The 19,918-nt window shown below is 40.3% G+C and overlaps 1 protein-coding gene across 2 annotated transcripts; it reads right to left on the reverse strand.

The window, feature by feature from the left end:
* Positions 1-9,794: 9,794 nt before the first annotated feature.
* On the reverse strand, positions 9,795-17,886 carry wdr20b (WD repeat domain 20b). Of its 2 annotated transcripts, none has more exons than XR_005992861.1 (4): positions 17,616-17,886; positions 13,375-13,557; positions 11,625-13,243; positions 9,795-11,532 (listed from the first exon to the last, which is right to left on the reverse strand). XR_005992861.1 is itself a non-coding variant. In XM_041805633.1 (4 exons), exons 1-4 carry the CDS (start codon positions 17,862-17,864, stop codon positions 11,476-11,478), a joined length of 1,914 nt encoding a protein of 637 aa, XP_041661567.1. In that variant the 5' UTR covers positions 17,865-17,886; the 3' UTR covers positions 9,795-11,475. The 2 variants fall into 2 exon arrangements, 1 of the variants encoding a protein (XP_041661567.1); XM_041805633.1 differs by having other exon boundaries at positions 11,819-13,243.
* Positions 17,887-19,918: the final 2,032 nt, after the last annotated feature.

The following is a 19,918-nucleotide window of genomic DNA, read 5'->3' on the forward strand; positions in this document are numbered from 1 at the left end:
TGAAAATTTAAGCAGGGAGACTGTTTCTACTCGTTTATTAGTCACCACTCATTCATTTCTCTCTCTCCTTCCATTCTGTCTCTCTTCCTGCTCTGGGGATCAGCTGATTATGAGCGATCACTCTCGTAAGTACTCAGCTAATCAGATTCTGCCGCAACCTCATTTGACCAATCTGTCACTCTCTCTTTCACAGTCAGCGTGTCATTTCAGTTTGGACGCTGCAACCCTCCTCCACCCCAGCCACCTCCATTTAGTTCATCAGCATCTAGTCCAGATACTCACAGGTATTCTGCTCATCTCATCCCCAAGCCACCTCATGGTTCCTGGTCCACAGACCATATAGAGGCATATTTCTTATCTCGAACTCTCAACAGGCCTCAGCAAAAGCTTTATAAAAACCCCAGAGTATTTTCCGAAATAAATAGGTTAAATTCATGTATTTCATAACAATGGCAAAACTCCAAACTGCATATCACTTTGCAAACTTAGCTGTATGCACTCGTTTTCTCAGTCCATTTTATGACACTGTGACGTTTCTGCAGCATGTCGAATGCAGCTCATTCTTTATGCCCATATACCTCTGAGAGTCTATATTAATCTTTCATAGTAGTTGCACACATTTGCTAGGTAAACACAACTCCAGGTCAATATATGGGGGCACGCAGACGAGGGAATTGCATCTGTGAGAAGATGAATAAAGCAGGACTCTACAGAAGCAATGGGATTCTCTCTCAATTTATTGAATTTCCATCGAGTGGGACCTATTTCCCTGAGGATGCAAGATAAATGGAGCTGTTTTCAAAGCTCTCACTGACTGATTAGTAACACAAGTATATGAGAGAAATGCACAGTAACAGAATGTTTGGTTTAGTCAGTGTGATGTTCTCTATGTAAGACACCTCCAAGCACCAATCCTGATTGAACCCTGCTCAGTATTGATGTATGCAGCTCAGAGGGGGGATCAGACAGTCAGTCAGAACCCGTCAGGTGTTGATTGACACCCTGACAGGATGATCGGGTGTCTCCAGTCTGCTGATCACTCTCCCTGCCTCTTCACTCCCTGTGATGCCACACACGGCAGTTTTTATGGCAGGTAGTGCTCGTATTTCTTCTAAAAGTGGCTCATAAATAATGGAGGAGCAGTTTTATTCCCCACTTTCATAATGAAATATATATGAAGTAGTAGTACAAATGTATTTGTAAAGAGAGAGAGTGGAGCATACATAAAGACAATATTTCCCAGGTAGATCAGCAGATAGATGTTTTCAGATTAAGTTCACTCAATGGTTATGAGGAATTATATTTGTCTGAACATTTCTGCCACCTGCTGGCCGCACATGACTACAGGTACAATCAGTGATGAGATCATTTTCTGTAGCAAACTTGTGACCCAGACACACAAACTCTTCACTGAAATGCAGTCAACTCAGAATTAATGCCATTTCCAACTCCAACATTTGACTGCTGAGGTCACTGGAACGAACTGTTACTTGCCATTTGTAGCCCATGACAATGAGCTGCCTATTATTTTGGTTCCTAGATTGTATGATACACTGTATGGACAAAAGTGTTTGGCCACACCTGTTAATTATTTAATTCAAGTGATTCAATCAGAGCTGTTAGTGCAGGAGTAATCAAATACCAAGCCATGTAGTCTCCATTTGCAAACATTTGTGGTACAAAATGGGTCGTTCTGAACAGCTCAGTGATCTTAAGCATGGAACTGTGATGGATGCCACCTTTGCAGTAAGACGGTTCATGAAATGTCATCCCTGCTGCATCCACAGTCAAGTGTTGGTGATATTATTAGAAAGTAGAAGTATTTAGGAATAACAGCAACACAACCAAAAAGTGGAAGACCCCATCAGCTGATTCCATAGCTGAAGAGTTCAGAACTCATTTGCATTGATGTAAACGCAATAATCGATGGTGGGAGCTCCAATGCCAAGTGTCGGATGAAGTGGTGTAAAGCACACCGACACTGGACTGTGGAGCAGTGCCTGACATCATAGATGCTCTACAGAATTAATGGGCACAAATTACCATAGAAACCAAAATCTTGTGGAAAGCCTTCCATGAACAGTGGTGGCTGCTTATAGCTGCAAAAGGAGGGCCAACTCTATATCAAAGGGCATATGGTCTTATGGTCAGGCGTCCAAATACTTTTTTCCATATAGTATATCTCAAGAACGCATGCTCTGCAGTCCCAAAAATATGAAATAGATTAATGTGTCTATATAAGAAAAACCAGATTCATTTTCAGCAGTGCCTGGCACTTGTTTGGTGAGTGTCTTCCCTCACTCTCTCTCCCCATATTTCCTGCCTCTCACTAGCTGCCCCTTACCCCCAGAGCTTCCAGAAAAAGTACTGCTATAACCCTAACAATAAAACACTCAACGTTATGCTGTTCTGAGTATTGTTTGGTTGCTCTTCTTGATATCAATCATCATATTCTGATCTTTTCATTTCTATACTCAGTATTATTGCGGAAAACTGTTGTGGAAATCCAGTTGGAGAAAGCAGTGTCTCCCCTTAAACAACATGAGGCTCCCTAAAATAAAGGGCCTTGCCTGAATGGAGATGTGCAGATTTTAGGCTTGGGAAAAAGATTCAGGGTACAGTCAGACAGCACCGTGAACACACTTGCCCCACTCTCTCTCCTAGTGCCTGAGTTTAAGCAACAGATCCTGCAAATCTGTCTGGTGTAGAGGCTCAAGCAGACGACCCGTGGGACTGAGCCACTGTTTAAAAGGTCCCACTGAAGCATTAAGAGACTTGACCTGTAGTTAATTCCAGGTTTAGTTTGGATTGAGGACTCTCTGGTGATCTGCAAGAGAAAGAGTGGTCAAAGAGAACAGCATTTCCATTTCTATCCTTGATTTAGGCAGGACAATGATAAAAGATAAAGCAGAATTGCAGCCAAAGCCTCTTTTTACTTGTATGTTTTGTAAGTCCCATTGCTATGAAACAAATCTGCATATGTCAACACAGATTTTCCTTGTTTCTTGCAGACATCACCAGGAACCACCCACTCTCTGTAGAGAGCCACAAATACCACAGACAAAGCTGGTGCACCATCAGCCACAGGGCAGAGAGGCAGAATGAAGTTGTCTTAATAGAGATGTAGTATGGTCCATCCTTCACAACTGGTCACTTACCTCCTTGCTAATGACTTTCTTACTCTCATAACTTTGTACGAAAGGTGTATAAAACTTTTCAATCATGTTTGAGAAACCTCAAATGCAAAATAACAAAGTATTTCATATGCAGTGTGTCTATGATTGCTGACAACTCCAATTCCAAAATAGTTGGGGTGCTTTGTAAAATGTAAATAAATGTAATTGAAAAACAGAAAATTTCAAATCTCATAAACCGATACTTTCATACACAGTAGAACATACAGAACATAGCAGGTGTTGAAACTGACACATTTTACCATGTCATTTTACCATGTTTTTTAATTTGATTGTAGCATCATATTTCTTTAAAAAGTAGGGACATGGCAAAAAAGGTCAGAAACATGGCCGGGTACAAAAGGAGCATTTTAGAGAGCCAGAGTCTCTTGGAAGTAAAAACCAACCTGCGAAAAAAACTGTGTCTGAAAATTGTGCAACAATCTCAGAAAAAAATGTTCCTCAGTGTAAAATTGTGAAAACTTACAATATCCCACCATCAACAGTCCATGATATCATGAAAAGATTCAGTGAATATGAAGAAATCTCTGTGTACAGGGACAAGGCTGAAGGTTAATTTTGGTTACTCATGATCATTGGGACCTCAAGCAGCGCTGCATTAAAAACAGGCATGATTCTGTTCTAGAAATTACTGCACGGGCTCAGGAACACTTCCACAAATGATTGTTTGTCAACAGTTCACTGTGCCATCTACAAAGGCAAGTTAAAGCTATATCATGCATAGAAGAAGCCATAAGTGATCACAATCCAGAAACGCTGCCATCATCTCTGGGCCAAAGCTCATTTAAAATGGACTGAGGTGAAATGGAAAACTGTTCAGTGGTCAGATGAGTCCAAAATTTAAATTTAGTTTAACAGTCCTCAAGCCTGCATTTCTGATGATAAAGGACTGTATTAGTGCCTGTGATATGGGCAGCTTACACATCAGGAAAGGCACTATCAATGTATAACATTTTATAAAGTCTTTTTAGCAACATAGCTTCCATCCAGACAATGTCTCTTACAGGGAAGGCCTTCCATATTTCAGCAAGACAATCCTAAACCACATACCACATCAATCATGACAGCATGACTTCACGGGAGAAGAGTCCAGGTACTGACCTAGCCTGCCTGTAGTCCAGACCTTTCACCAAAAGAAAACATTTGGAGCATCATTCAACCAAAAAATCCATCATATAAGACCCAGACTGATGAGCAGCTAGAGTCCTACATCAGACAAGAATGGTACAACATTCCTCTCCCAAAACTCCTGTAAATATTGGTTTATGAGATTTGCAAATCATTGCATTCTATTTTTGTTGACATTTTACACAGTTCCCCAACTTTTTGGGAATTAGGGTAGTACTTTTCAGACAGTATATTTGTTGTAAATGTGATGAAACTGTGTCATACCAAAGGCAACATTTATTTTTCTTTGGGGTATGGCCAAGTTTCTACCTGTGCTTATAAGCTGACACATGCATATCTGCAGCCTTGGGAATCAGCCCAGTTTTCAGTGTAATCAAAAAAACAAAACTTAAAAATACCCAAATGCTCTGAAAAAAATAACCGTTTAAAAATTAAAGATGCGGCTTGAATGCTGACTTAGCAAACAGGAGTTCAAAGATATTATCTGCCACCTGAGTAACAGTGCCATCTAGTGGCCTCTTCTGTTACAGTAAGAGTAGGATAAGTAGTGGTATGATCATCATATCACTCTCCCTCTATTACGATGTTCTTCATCAAGATAGTGATAAAAAATAAGAAGAGTAGTGTATTTTGCATCTGGTCTTGTCTGTGTAAGGTAACTATCTGCGTGCCTTTATGACACTTCAAATATAAACCCTAGCCTGTAAGGGACCAGCCCAAACACTTAACCCCCTTAAAAACGGTTCATTATACTGTACAAGCTTCTCCATCTTTTTAAATTAAATTTCAAGTGGCAGCAGGAGTTCAACTTCTGTCAAAATGTAATGTAATATTGTCCTGTGGAGGATCCCTGCAGCAGAAAGTGCTTTAGGATCATCTCCATCCCAGTCGCATCCAGTTACTCCTCCTGTTAACTCCTGTTAATCCTCCTACCTGCAATCTCTTTGACCTCCCCTACCCCCTCCTCCTCTTTCCCTGGTTGCTCTACTCTCTGGTCTTCACCAGCCAGGTCACAAAGGAGCCTAGGGAGAACCAACTACAGCCCCTTCAGTTTCACTGGTTGCACCCAGGCCTGATTACTGCCAGATCTGTTGAATCCAGAAATTCCTTAAATTGAACCTGTCTGACAAAGTGAAGTAGGCTAAAAGATCTCAAAAAGCAAACATCATGCTGCTGCCTAAAGAAATTCAAGAACGGATGAAAAACAAAGTATGTGACATGTATCAGTCTGGAAAGGATCTAAAGCCATTTCTAAGGCTTTGGGACTCCAGCCAACCACAGTGAGAGCCATCATCCACAAATGGGGAAAACTTGGAACAATGGTTAACCTTCTCAGGAGTGGCCGCCCTACCAAAATTACTCCAAGGATGCATCAATGACTCAACCAGGAGGTCAAAAAAGGACCCAGAACTGCATCTAAAGGCCTGAAGGCCTCACTTGACTCGTTTAAGGTCAGTGTTCATGATTCAACACTAAGAGAGAGAGGGCAAAAATGGCATCCATGGGGGAGTTCTGAGGCTAAAACCACTGCTAACCAAAAAGAACACAAAGGCTTATCTCACATTTGCAAAAGACATCTCCCAAAGACTTTTGGGAAAATATCCTGGGGACTGACTAGACAAAAGTTGAACGTTTACATCCGGTATGAAACTAACACAGCATTTCGTAAAACAAACATCATCATGCTGTGAGGATGCTTCTCAGCAGCCGGCCCTGGAAGGTGGAGGATAAAAAAAAATCCACACAGACTCAATGTTGTGTGTGTTTTCACTCTGATATTAAATAGGTTTTCTGACAAAAAGCCAAATTATATTGACCATAACTGATTTATAAAAATCAATTTTTCATCAGATGCTTTGTTAAAACATAGACATCTGTACAATCGCATGATATACAGATTCTATAGCATGTTTATGTATTTAGTTGTAACATGTGACATATGTCCACTGACCACTTTTTATTGTTTGTTTCAGCTGAGGGCTCAAGGCAAACAGAAGGGCTGAACAAATATTGTGTTTAAAAAAAGATGAGGACGGGTTTGGAGACAACACATGCAAGACATGACAATAGTCATCACAATAAGGCTGAAAAACAAGAAATAAAATGTCAACCATGAATAATATAATCAGTTTAGAGATGGTATTTCTCTTTATTTTTGTGGAGGAGGAATTTATTCAAGCTTTGAAATATCAATGTGGGGCTGATCCAAAAATGTTTGATATCCATATACTGCATTGTTTCTTAAGTTGATTTCTTTGCTGCATAAAAAGAACCTCACTCTGCAAATGGGTAAATTACATTTTCAGTTTCATTCGTGCACTCAGAAAGACATAAAAAGCTTCTAATGATGATGAGCTCCAGACTTTTATTATGAAGATGTTACACCATTCATCAGAGCTTTCCAGAAATGTTCAGATAAACTTTCTAACTTGTTAAAGCAGAAAAACACTTCATGAAACAGCAAGTTTACTGAATGCTGATATCAAGCACTGCATGTGAAACAAAGAATCACGGTCTTCCCACTCTTCAGGATTCTCTGCAGATAGATCTTAAAAGTTACTGATAAATTGCAGTGTTTGTTGGATTATTACAGATAACAAGACACTATTTCTAAGTTGTGTTAGTCCTCAACAAACACTCTTTGGCTGGTAACAACAAAACAGGTATGAAGTCTATGGCAGGGTCCCCATCATTTATCCCAGACTTGCTTGGGGCTCAGAGTTGTTGTGTGTTAGCTGAGTTAGATGCAGATCTCAGGGGGTCTCAGTGCCGTCTGTTCCCTCTGTGTGCAGACAAAAACATCCACAGACACATGAGCAAAACATTTTTAAAAGCATACAGAAATGTGTCCCATCTCTGTAGTCACATTAAGAGAAGTAATCACGTGGATGCTCATAAAACTACCTTTTTAAAAGTTGTGTTGAAACGTACTTACCTGATAATCTGCAGGCAATCAGGGAAGAAATTGTTCATTTTCCCCTCTCAGTGACAAAGATCAGTCTAGCTCCAGTTTCCAGACTTGCTATACACATCCATTCAAGACTCCTCTGAAGGTTTTTTCATCTGGCTTTAACTCTAGGGCTCATTGGGAGCTATAACTGCAAGCAAATAGATTGGCAGCATAATGGATAAATTCTATATAATTATTTATTTTTGCCAGAAACCACTGCCTCATTTACATTTTTCATAACCATTGTTCACAATGAGTAATACATTTGCATTTCAAAAGAAAGCATGAGAAAGTGCTCCTTTTATGTACCAGACAAAATCAGTAAAGCGATAGAAGGTGCCATTTATTCCTCAAGGGCACACATAAGTCAACACAAATAGAAATCTCCTCAAGAGCTTAAATCAACAGTTCCAATTTTCAGCCTTTCCCTAACTTCAGTGTGCTGCCCAGATTAAGACCTGAAAAATCTTCAGCTTTTTGTAAAGTGAATTTGGATGCAATGAGCAGCTTTCAGACATTCTCAATAATCAGAAAGTGTTTGTGGTGTCACAACGTCCAATTAATAAGCCACTGCCATTCATGTTGTTTTGATCAGGCATCTGCAAAGTCACTTAAAAGTTTATTTTCCTATATTCATCTCTGTAAGCCCCAAGAAACTCTTCCCTTGTGGCATCAATGTCTCTGAAGACAGTGATAAATACTGAAATTGGGGAGTGAGTGGTATAGTGAAATGGAATTTATATGAGTTGGTGGATTATTTTCTAAAGAAAATTATTGAATATAATAAAAAATAAATGCTTTTATTACCTGGAATCATTTCCAGGACAAGAAACAAGGAAGTGGGAATCACATTTGCCCTTCTGTTTATAAGAAACCCTATAAAGTATTTTTAAACCTACTGTACTTATTACATCAGCATAAGATTTACAAAAGTGTTAAATTTAACTTCACTTTCATTTTGAAAATCTGTAATCAAATTTGCAAAGATGTTTCCTTAAATTATTCTTGTTTCAGCTTTCATCAAAATTCTGTACTAGAGCTGTGTGCTTTGTTGTCATGTAGACGACTGTTTCAGTGTTCTGCACAGAGGTGGAAGAAAGGATGTTGACCCCAATGCCCCATTTGCACCGTTTTACCGAGGGACCTCTGGTCATTTGTAATAATCTCAAAGGATGTCCTGTGTGAAATAGCGATGTCTGTAATTTGCAAAATAAAAACTCAAGGGCAAATTATCCACTATATTTTAATGCACATAGAGGTCCACAGGTAATACCAATCTTGTGCAAAAGGGCATCAAACACCTAGCTGTACATTCTACTTTTAAAACAAGTGGCTCTAATGTGACGTTTGCATCTGATTTTAGAGAATGAATGAATCCCAATTATCAGTAAGTTTATTGTCCAAAATCTGAGCCAGTAAAAAGTAACAAACTAAATATTTTTCATTCAGTATAGATTCAGATGTGAGCTGTGTCCCAATTCAGGAGTTTCATCCTTCAGAGGATTCACGTAAAGACCAATTACGTCACTGTAGTACATCAAAGGAAATAACGATTTAAAGGTTCTACATATTGCTGGAGTTGGGCCAAATGCTTATAATTCAAATAATGCATATTCTGCTGTTCATGATAGATATAGAAGGAATAATTTTGTTCTCTAAATTCTTCCGAGTACATACGAAAAAGATCAGTAACTCATCCCTACCAATTCTTTTGCTACTCCCGAAACGCAAAGGTTTTTAATAGTGCAAGATAACCCTTCCAAGGACTTATAACAAACAATCTTTTTCATTCTGTATAGGTTCAGGTGTGTGTTCCAATTCTGGAGCTGCATCCTTCAGAGGATGCATGTAAAGACAGATTACATCACTGTGGTGCATCAAAGGCAGTCCCATTTCAAAGGTTGCAATTTATTTCTGGCATCAGGCCAAAATCTCATACCTCCAAAATCACCACTTTTCAGGGAATGAACACTTAATGGTCGTAGTCAGCATCTTTTTTTGACCTTTTTCTTATTTGAAATTTATTTAAAACACACACACACTGACAGATTTAACAGCTGACCAGTAGCACTGATTAATGTAAAACATACACAAAAAATAGAGATACAAGGCTTTGGCCTGATGCCAGTGTTATGAATCCAAATTTTCCCAGTCAGGATCTATTCAGTACTTCCTTCCTAGCCCAGGTATCCTGATAGGTTTTTAAGTAAAATGACAGGTTGAAGTTTGTAACAACTGCTAGTTCAGAAACTTGATGGCGCTGGGCAACAGAAGCTGAACTTGAAAATGAAAGGGTGGCAACAGCTAGGGACCAAAACAGGAAATCCTCTGTAAAACCACACCATCGCGTTTCAGGTCAGCCTTTGCAGTCGGTGAAGGTGATGAAAACTGGGTCCTTGAAATACTACCCCAATATGTTTTATGGCTTTGGTTTGATACCTCGCATAGCAAGAAGTATTCTGGTTAATACAGGCTAGGTAAGAAGACAGAAACTAAAAAAAGTAACACAAATAAACACGTGATCTGTCAAAGCTGTTTTAATAGGCGTCACATGGAGGAAAAGGCTCCCACTGTTAAAATCCTCAGTCATCCTGTTTGTGGGTGCTTGTAAAAACACGCTCACCTCAAGCATTTACTCCATCATCAAGTGCTGACGTGAGTCAGTTGGTATTCAACACAGTGTCAAATGTTTGTTCACAAGTTGAGCATCAGTTCAGTAATTATTACTCACAAATCAACAGGGCTTGCATGGTCAGCCCTGTCCTCAGAACATGGTCGTCAGTCTTATTTTGTTAGTCAGAGTGAATTCACAAACGTTGATGGATGAGACTATAGAGAGGGGAACTATACCAGCGTTAGTCTTCCTGGGGTTTACCTGAGCTCGGAGTGATGGCTGAATTAGACCGCTGCGTCTACGCCTACCTGCCTACGTCAAAAATGAATTTGCAGCGACAGGCTAGCTAGCATTCAGCACTACCTGTTAGATAAGAGGATTTCATAGACATCTCCTATACCAAACGTTTCATTAATAAAAATACACCTGAATTCTCTTTATGTACAACAGGAAAAAAACAGTTTCACCTGCATATTCAAGATTCATTTTAATATTATGTATAGATTTTCTGTAGTAGAAATATCACTATTTTCTGAAATGAGGATCTTTGAACTAATGAAATAATGATCATTTCACCCATAAATCATTGAAGTACAATATTTACATATAATACAGAGCCCATTTAATCTGAAACAATATTAAAATAAATGTTTAATAGATACAAAGGTTTTTCTTTTTAAATTCTATTAATATTTCAACCTTGTCAAGGAGTCCTTACACACTCCAAAAATGTAAAGCCATTCTCCTCTAACAAACTATTAAGTGCAAACATTTTTTCCATATAAAAAAACTATTATGATTGCAGCATCCAGCGTTGAGACAGAGGGCGATAACCAGCCGATCCCCCAAGTGCTTCTGAAGTCTGTCCTCAAAATATTTTGCTTGGGATCCACCGTCATCAATTCCAAAAAAGGGAAAAAGTAAAAAAGAAAAAAAATCTGTGCAAATACACTATAAAGTGTGATACCTCAAATTCAAATATATATGAAGGAAGAAAAAGGCTCCAGTCTCTAGAGCTCGTGATTAGGGATCACCTAGGTAGTGACAGATGAGAGACTTGGCATTGGGGGGTGTGCTGCTGCTCCAAAACAATCTTTTTCCCTTTTTGTGGTACATGTTTGAAGAAACATAACATGGGAAACATGTCAGAATTAAACCCTTGAAAAGGTTAGATGGAGACATCACCACACTGCTTACCACAAATCTAGTCTTATATGATCTACAGGCACAAAGGATTGGGTTTTGAGTTTGTTATTTTCAGACTAGATGTCACTTGATATGACCACAGATGGAAGAACAAGCCAATCAACCCCTCTGAAAAACCTGGACGATTTTAAAGCTCACACTCCGACTTCCAACAGCAGAAAAAGGGAGTTCAGCTTCTAACCCTGGCTTGGCCAACATCTGTTATCTAATCATAAGCAGTAAGACAAAGAGAGCGTCTGGATGTTCGTAGTGATGAGAGTGAAGCTGACACTGGAGGTCATGTGATGTGTGACAGTGTGTGAAGAAGCGCTGCAGGGCCGTGGCCTTGGTCATCCCCCCGTCTCTGATGCATGGAGCTGTCATTAGCAGCACCTGCACTGGGGCTATACTACTGTTCCACTTGGGGAGTTGGCGGGGTTGTTTTGAGATGATAGCAATCCCTGTGGAGAGACAGATAACACACATTGATAACAAACAACAGTGTTACGTGAATGTATTCAAAGAGGAAGAATAGTGAGGCCATGAGGTTTACTGTCGCAGAAGATGTGCTATTAACCATCAAAATGCTCAGGCTTTGGTTTAAATCAGACGTGAAATAACCAAAACCTTTGGCTGCACACAGTGGCGCTTACAGCTTCTGAATGCAGAGAGAAAAATGGCTGTACGCAAGACAATGGACGTTAAGAGGTGTCACATGACAGTATCCTCGAGAGGCCTGTCACTCACCACTTTCCCGGGCCTAGCCCATGTGCAAACGAAACCCTCCTGACAGGCTGTTACCAGACAGTCCTCAAGGAAGATTAACACAGTGAGTCTCTCATGAGCGATCTTCTTGCACACCAGCGGCTCCAGCAGCGGCACTTCCTCCATACGCGGACACAGTGTCGTGCCAAGAGTCTTTGCTACTTCTGCTTTTGCCGTCCTGGATGAGCTGAGCTGGTTGAGCTTGTCGCTGCTCTTGCTGCTGATGTGCCCCATGCTGTGGTTCCGTTTGTGGTCCTTCTCGTGGCGCTCCTTGCGTGAGTCGTGTAGCGACAGGGTGGCAAACTTGCTGACACCTGTGGCGATGAACGCGCTGTCGATGATGCTGTTGCCCTTGGTGCTGCCGCTGCTGTTGGTGCTGCTGCCCGTGTGGCTGTTAGGCGTGCTGCCCCCGGGTGGGTTGGTGGCCTGGGGCAAGCTATTGGACCGGGGAAGAGAGCCCGGGAGGGAGTTAGCGGGGTTAGCACTGGTGCTGCTATTGCTCACATTGTCTTTACCATTGGTGCCACTAGGGTTAGCAGTGGATACAGTAGTCGTCGTAGTAGTAGTAGTACTAGTAGTAGTAGTAGTCTGTCCAGTGGTTGGGGGGCTTGTGGCATTCATAACATTAGTGTGAGTCCTGGTACGGGACAAAGGGAGGTGAGGGAAGAGAATGTCCTCTGTTAGGTCCCACAGACACAGCTGGGTGTCCTGACCCACTGAGCCAAACCTGTACGTCACACTAACAGGCCGACTGTCCGTAGAGTTCCTCTTAGAAAGGCGAGAGTGAGCACTGTTCGCCCTGTCTCTGCCTGCACCAAAGTGAATCTGCTCATGGAAGTCTTCGTCACTACCGCTGAACTCAGCTGGGGGGTCACCATCCTCCACACTGGTAGTGCAGTGGTCAAAAGCCACCACACTCACCCATGACTTGTGACCGTGCCCCCGTGCAATTACCCTACAGTCTGAAAACGACCACACCGTCACCAGGTCGTCCTCCCCTCCCGCTACAATGTATCGTCCATCTGGGCTCCAGCACACGCACAGTAAGCCACCAAAGTAGCTCTTCATCGTCCCGTGGAGCTCTGCGGCATCAAAGCCAAACACCCGCAGGAAGCCGTCCTGGCTTGCACAAGCCAGAAACTTCCCGTCAGGAGAGAAGGCGAACTCATTGAGTGCTCCTTCGCCAACAGTCCAGCGCAGTAGGGGGTTGCGGGCCGACTTGCTCTTGCACGTATGTACAGCATAGTTCTCACCCTGCTTCAGGAGCTGGTAGTGAGGTGCCGTGGTGCCACAGGTGTTCTCCACGTTGTACAAATACATGCTGCCGCTGGAGTGAGCCACCAAGAACAGGCTTTCTGAACCAGGAACCCATCGCACACATGTAACTCGGGACTTGTCTATGAGCCTCTGAGGGAGTAGGACAGAGGAAAAAAAAAAAGAACAAAATCAGCGCCTATTAATTTACAGTGGAAATACAAAACAAATGAACACAGTGTTCTGTTTCCTTAAGCTGGCCCATGAAACCTAATCGCACCCACCTCTTCATTGAAGAGTTTGCTGGTTTCCTTCTTGATTGGGTCGATGAGCTGCACCTGACCCGCTGAGAAGCCCACGAGCAGGGAGACGCTCTCTGCAGTAGCTGTGAGGGGGTTGAAGTCATGACACGTGGGCTGCGTTCCTTTGTATATCCTCTTGTCTATGGGCTTGCTGAGATCGGCAGCCTAGAAAAACCCACAAGAATGATTTTATTTCAAAAGACAGTTCTGGCTGTCAACTCTGCAAAGAAAAGACAGAGTTGTAATCTTGATTGACATTAACTTGACAGCCCAAGAGCCCTTTGCTAATTTGGACATTGCCTCTTTTGACTGACCTCTTGTACTCTACTCAACAGCTCAAGTTCTTGTGCTTCAGTTAAAACATATTGTATCGGCGGACTGACATGGGCTCTATCTATATCTCAGTCACTATTTATAACACCAAGTCTATAACTTACGTTTAGAAATCCTTCAGCACTTTTAAGAACAAATACCCCACCAGTATTGTTTGCAGGAAACTATTGTTTTCGCTTTGAGTAACATGTGCAGAATGAGACATATTTTGAACACAAAGCTGCCACAAGCTGCATTTATGGTCAGTTACAGATGTTTCAGTTCCTTTTGACATTTCATAGATGTAGAAGTTATGTTAATGCCCCTTAAACAGAGAGAGCAGACGAGGTTGATGTTACCTAAAGATGTTTTCACATAAGCACAAACTCTTGAAAATCAGTTGAAAATTTTGAGGCCAGCAGCATGTGTAAGTGCAAACACTAGTAAAACCTTAGAAAAAAGTCCTGCAATAAATCAGGGATACGAGAACATAGCATGAAATAGTCAGGAAAATTTACTGTGACAGAGTTTGGGAGAATGATGTTTACATCTGGTGACTGGCACATGATGAAACTGCCTCATGTGTTCTGTTTGGTATGCTCTTCTCTGCTCTCCTGTTAATAGGGAGAGTATGTCAAGTTACATGTAGCACTACTATAAAGGTAATAAATCGTCTTCAGAGCTGAAGACTCTATGTCTATCTGCTGTTTCTGCAACATCTATTTTATGTAATGTCCTGTCTCCCGAGACCTCACACCTATCTAACAAGGATAGCCTCCTAGTGTGAAGTGTATGCATAAACGAGCATGTTGGGAAGAGTTCAGAGGCAGCCTAACTGATTGAAAAATAAGGTAGATCTCATTAGTTTTTAAAGATTTTGCTCATCAACATTGCTCAACTTCTTATGACACTTTTCTGACTTATCAATCGTTCTGAAACATTCACTTGCAGTTTAAAAAAGCAACAATGATACTCTAAGTCATGCTCAAAATGAATGACCTTGTGGCTACTTCAGAAAGTAGAGATGTCAAATATTTCCAGGGATAAAGAGTCAAATAGGTTTTGATGGAAATGAGTGCAATTGACATGAAAACAACTGGCAAACAGGCACCAAGAGAAGTTTAGGGGAGCCTTAAAAATTCCTAACAATACCTTTTTGTCTGTTCTGTTTGTGTCATATAATAACATTTCTCTCCTGTAAAATGCCAAGTAGACCTACTGATTGTCGTGTGAAATGTCTGTTAAAATATAGAAGTAATTTTGAAATAATCTGATCATATTAAGTATTAAGTATATTAAGTATTATTAACAATATCAAAACGTTGACACTGCATTTATAAGTTCACATTAGCTGATATTGACAAAAAATACTATTTAACCTTCCTTTGAGTGTAAGTATCCTGAGGAGAAAAATATTGATATGGTAATATACCATCATCCTTTTTCATGTCATACAAGGATGGTGCCACATATCAATACTTTGTGTTGAAAGATGGAAAGATCTAACTAGCCCGTTTGACTCTTTCTGCTATTACTGCATGGCTGCTGACAATCGCATTTATTAGAGCTATGTGGATAGAGGTCAATTGCCAAAGAAGATAACACAAAAACAAAAGAAGAAGGAAAATTTAGCTGAATAATGTCAGACAGCAGGGAAAGTAAAATACTGTTAAATCCAGATTATAAATGTCCATGATATATAAGCTGCAGTCTGTTTGTTGCAATCTCCCTAGGGGAAAAAGGTTTAAAATGACCCGAAGTGTGACAACTTCCAGTTCATTCAGCAAGTCCACAATGTGCTGTTTCTGTGCAGCTGTCTCGCTCATTTAGTACTGCCTGTTTCTGCTGCATGAAGTTTGTGCATTTAATACCTACAGAATGGTAGTCGAGCTCTCTGTTTCTGCTGATTATCATGAGACAGGTTCACAGCTTGTGAGCTGCTCTGTCCTCCTCTGCGTGTCACTTCTCATCGTTACAGTAGAGTGTTTCCAGTCTAACCAGCACCCAACAGTAACAGTAACACCGATAACACACTTCCAATTTCTTTAAATCACAATTATGAAATAACAAAGAAGAAAAGCAGTTAAAAAAAGATGCCACACCTTAAAGGTCTTTTCTGTGTCATTTTGCAGTCCTGCACATTCTAAGTAATGAAGCTGCCACTTGAAATACAAATGAATGAATGGGGATAATTTCCAACTGGGTAAGGTGTTGTGCAGCATGTGTCAGCGGCAGCTGCATGCATTAACAGCATTGACATTTCTGTCTTACAGATCTAGGCAATTTATCAAAATTTAGATTAAATCGCAGTATGTCTTACAATGTCGTGCAACATTTCTTTGACTTGAAAAGTGTGTAAAAATACCAGTTTAAAACAATTTTGTGACACAGATGTTCTGCTCTACACATCATGCACACATTGAAGTGTCAAGGATTTCTAGGATAGTAAAAAAAAAAAAACAAATTTTCCTTGTTTTTGATTATGTTTTTCTTATTAAAAATGAGGGACATTAAACCATCATTCCCTTCAATACAATAATTCATATAAAATTTGCAGTGAATCCAAATAATCACATTTAGAAATATCTTCAAAATTGTTCAACCTAAGTTTAATCTTTAAAATATCTAGATAGCTATAACATAGATGATTTATTGCTTTTTTGTTGAGAAATACATAAAATGAGAAACTGAAAAAAAAAACAATCCCATATTAAACAGAAGCCACAATATCTGGGGACACAATTAGATTATTTTGTCCAATCATTCAGCCCTAGTGTCTAAGCACTTTATATTGACATATAAATGGCCCTGGAATATAAGCCACAGCTAACTTTTTAGATGAAAAATAGGTATTAAAAGAGGGACACTTGTTTTGACTGTAAATTATGTAGAAGTAGAAAGAAAAATGTTGAAACTGACACCAAACAGCAGTGAATAAATGTATTTAACCTGGTATTCATCTTTTTATTTTATATTCTTTAATTAATCAGATATATTGATATATCAGTATAGTGTTGTGCATTTTTTGCAGAATTGTTGAATCAGCATTACTGTTATTGTGGATCATGTACTGAACTGCATCTTGAGTTACCTAATCTTTTTCAACCCTTGAATTCAGGACAAAATTGAGAAAAAATAGTTCCTCTAATTGATTATGTTGTCAAACAGAGACATACATCTGAGATCATCTGAATAGGGGGAAACAGATGCACAGCTCTAGCTGTGTGTCTTAGTTTCCGTGGTTAGAATGAAACCACTTTAGCTGCCTCACGAACAACATCATCAGCATGATCACCACACCATATAAGCCCAAACATGGCTTACCGCAGTGACATCAACACTGTGATCAACCAAACGGTGGATCTCACTGCATCACATCCAGACCCTTACAGAGCAGTGCACACACAGCACTACATCACAACGTATACACACTTTTTAGTAGCAGTCTTATAGATCTGAATGTGAAACATAGGGATCTGTAGCAGAAACAACAACTCAGCAGGAGAGCTCTGTTGACAACTTCCCCATACAGCGTTAAGGCTGGAGTGAGTAAAGACTGAGGATAAACAAACAAGTCATGAGACGTGACATGAAGCCCCCCTTTACACGTTGACATGTTAACACGGAAACCTCTTGTAACAGCTTGACATGGCGTTAGAGCTACAACATAACTGGACTCTGCAGTGCACATTTGAGTACAAAAACAACAAACAGTAGCGAGGTTAGCAAAGAATGCTAATTAGCTCCTAACTTAGCTTGGTCTGCTACATGGCCTTGTCTTGACAATCTGCGCACTTCAATAACACAAGCTAAGAGAGCTGACAGCCAAGCTGCAACATGTTTGAAGATGCCAAACCAACGGGCTGCTCCTGGACAGCGCGGGCTTCGTCGCTGTACTCAGTACTGTTTACCTTTCTCACGCCTTTGTAGATATAAAAGTAGAGTTCCCGGCCCACATTGAAACAGATCCTGTCGCCGTTGCCGGACTGGTCGTTCACATTGACGAAGGAGACCTTGACGGGGTTCGAGCCCTGCGAGTTAAAAGGCACCCTGTTCGGCCGGCTGTATTCGGAGTGAGTGAGGAGTTTGTAGACGCCTTCTCTGGTGGTGAATTGAGTTTTAATTTCGTTCATCTCCTTCCCTCCTCCCTCCGCCGCCATCTTGGAAATTGGCGTTCATCCTTGTCCGGGCCCCGGATGTTAGCAACTGCGCATGAGTTGGATCGTGGTAGTCTTGCAACCATGCGTGTAAAATTATAAAGTCATGTGAGACAAAACTAGAAAATAAACTGCGCTCTAACACAATAATCAAAATATAACGGAATGATATCAAATAACGAATACACAAGCCAGGCAAACAAGTTAGTGCTTATTTTAACTTTAGATAAGCAATATACCACAATAAAATATTGGCTCTACGACTGATATGATTAAATTAAGGGGCATGGTTTCTCTGAAAACTTGGATGTGAAACATTTTATTGGTAAAACTTAAGGAGGACTTAAAGGGAAATAACGTACAACATCATGTCCACACATTTTATACACTAATGCAGTTTTCCTTTTCACACTTGTAAACATTTTCGAGATATTAAGATCAATGTCCATGTCTTGAGATAACAAAGCTAGTCGTGTAAATAATGACTCAATTTCTGATTAAAGTTAATTTTTTGAGACACTGAAAATGGAACAACAATAGACACTATCATGGTAAAACGTTGCTATCAATTGATATTGTAAAAAACAGACAAAAGGCTTCCATCATTTGCAGAGCACCACCTGACGCAATGGTTGCGCCACCTGACATTTGCAGCTAAATTCAAATCAAACAGGTAAATGCTTAGACCCGTTTTATTTAGACAGTGGACAACAACCTGATGGTAAAAGCTGGGAAGATTCATGCAGTGGGTGTGTGGGATCTGCTGTGACGTGGTTGGCTTTCCCTTTAACTGCTCGGGCAAGGACTTCCGACAACCGAGTTTGAGTTTCTCCAGTTATTTCACCTGCTTGGTTATACCCATAGATATCTATAATAAAGGCCTTTATTACAGATATCTATGGTTATACCCCTCTGTATACCGCCCCCTTGTGGTCTAGGTACAAAAAAATCGAGCCTACAAAAGCTTCATGTTGCTTATGAGGATACTATTGAAAAAACCTTGTTGGGCAAGTGCAAGTGAGATGTTTTATCAAGCAGGAGTTTACACTTTCCAGGCTGTTATGAGAAAGCTGATGTACAAATTTATATGCAGGCTAAATGACTCTCAGAACTCCATTATTATGCTGCTGACTAATCCCAGTCATAGTGTTGTATGATAGCAGGCATCCTTGTGGAGACACTGGTATGGATGTCTTTTATAAAATGCGAGGTATTTTGTTTTCCTGTTGATTGTTTTTGAATATTGTTTTTAATTTCTGTTTATTTATTCATTTTTTATGGACTTTTGCACACTGAGTCTGTGTGGTGTGAGAAGTTCAACTGCCTGTCAACATCTATGCCCAGGTAGGTGTCTACCTGCTCCACTGCCTGCCCATTCAGTCCAGTTCCAGTGTCAGGGGTTCAAAGAGGGGTTTTGGGGTGCATCAGATATTCACCTCCCCCCACAATAAAGCTCCTTAGTCTTGGAAGTGTTGAGCTCCAGGAGCTCTCCTTTAACTGGGCCATCAGGGTGTCAACCTGCTTGTGGTATGCGGACAGAAGTCTTTATCCCTAGTGTGAGCAACCAAGGCAATATCATCTGCACAAAGGGAAAAGCCATCATCATTGCAAGTTATGTTTTTTGAATGAATAGAAAATAAAACTGGGAATAAAGCACAGCCCTTGGGGACTCCAGTGTTTCAAATCAAGTGTTTGGATTTAACACAGGCAAATACTTAGAAACATGTTTTTACATTTTGGAATCTTTAAAGTATATTTTTAAAACAAAATCAACAGTTTAAAGGTGAAATACATTTTTTGCACTTTTACATTTGCTAAACCACCTGACATGGAAAGTGTACCTACCCATCTGTGACTGAAAATAAATGTCTTTATACTCATTTGAGAGAGATCTACAAACCATTTCACTTGGCCCTGAGTGTCAGCTTGTGTCAAATTAATGATAAATTATGCTAAAATCTGTTTTCATTACTTTATTTTAATATAAGATACCCATGATTACAGCTGCATCATCTTGAAATTTAAGAACTTGTAGTTTCTGGGGCAAAAGTTTTTTT

Source organism: Cheilinus undulatus, linkage group 14, assembly GCF_018320785.1.
Source record: "Cheilinus undulatus linkage group 14, ASM1832078v1, whole genome shotgun sequence".
NCBI lineage: Eukaryota > Metazoa > Chordata > Actinopteri > Labriformes > Labridae > Cheilinus > Cheilinus undulatus.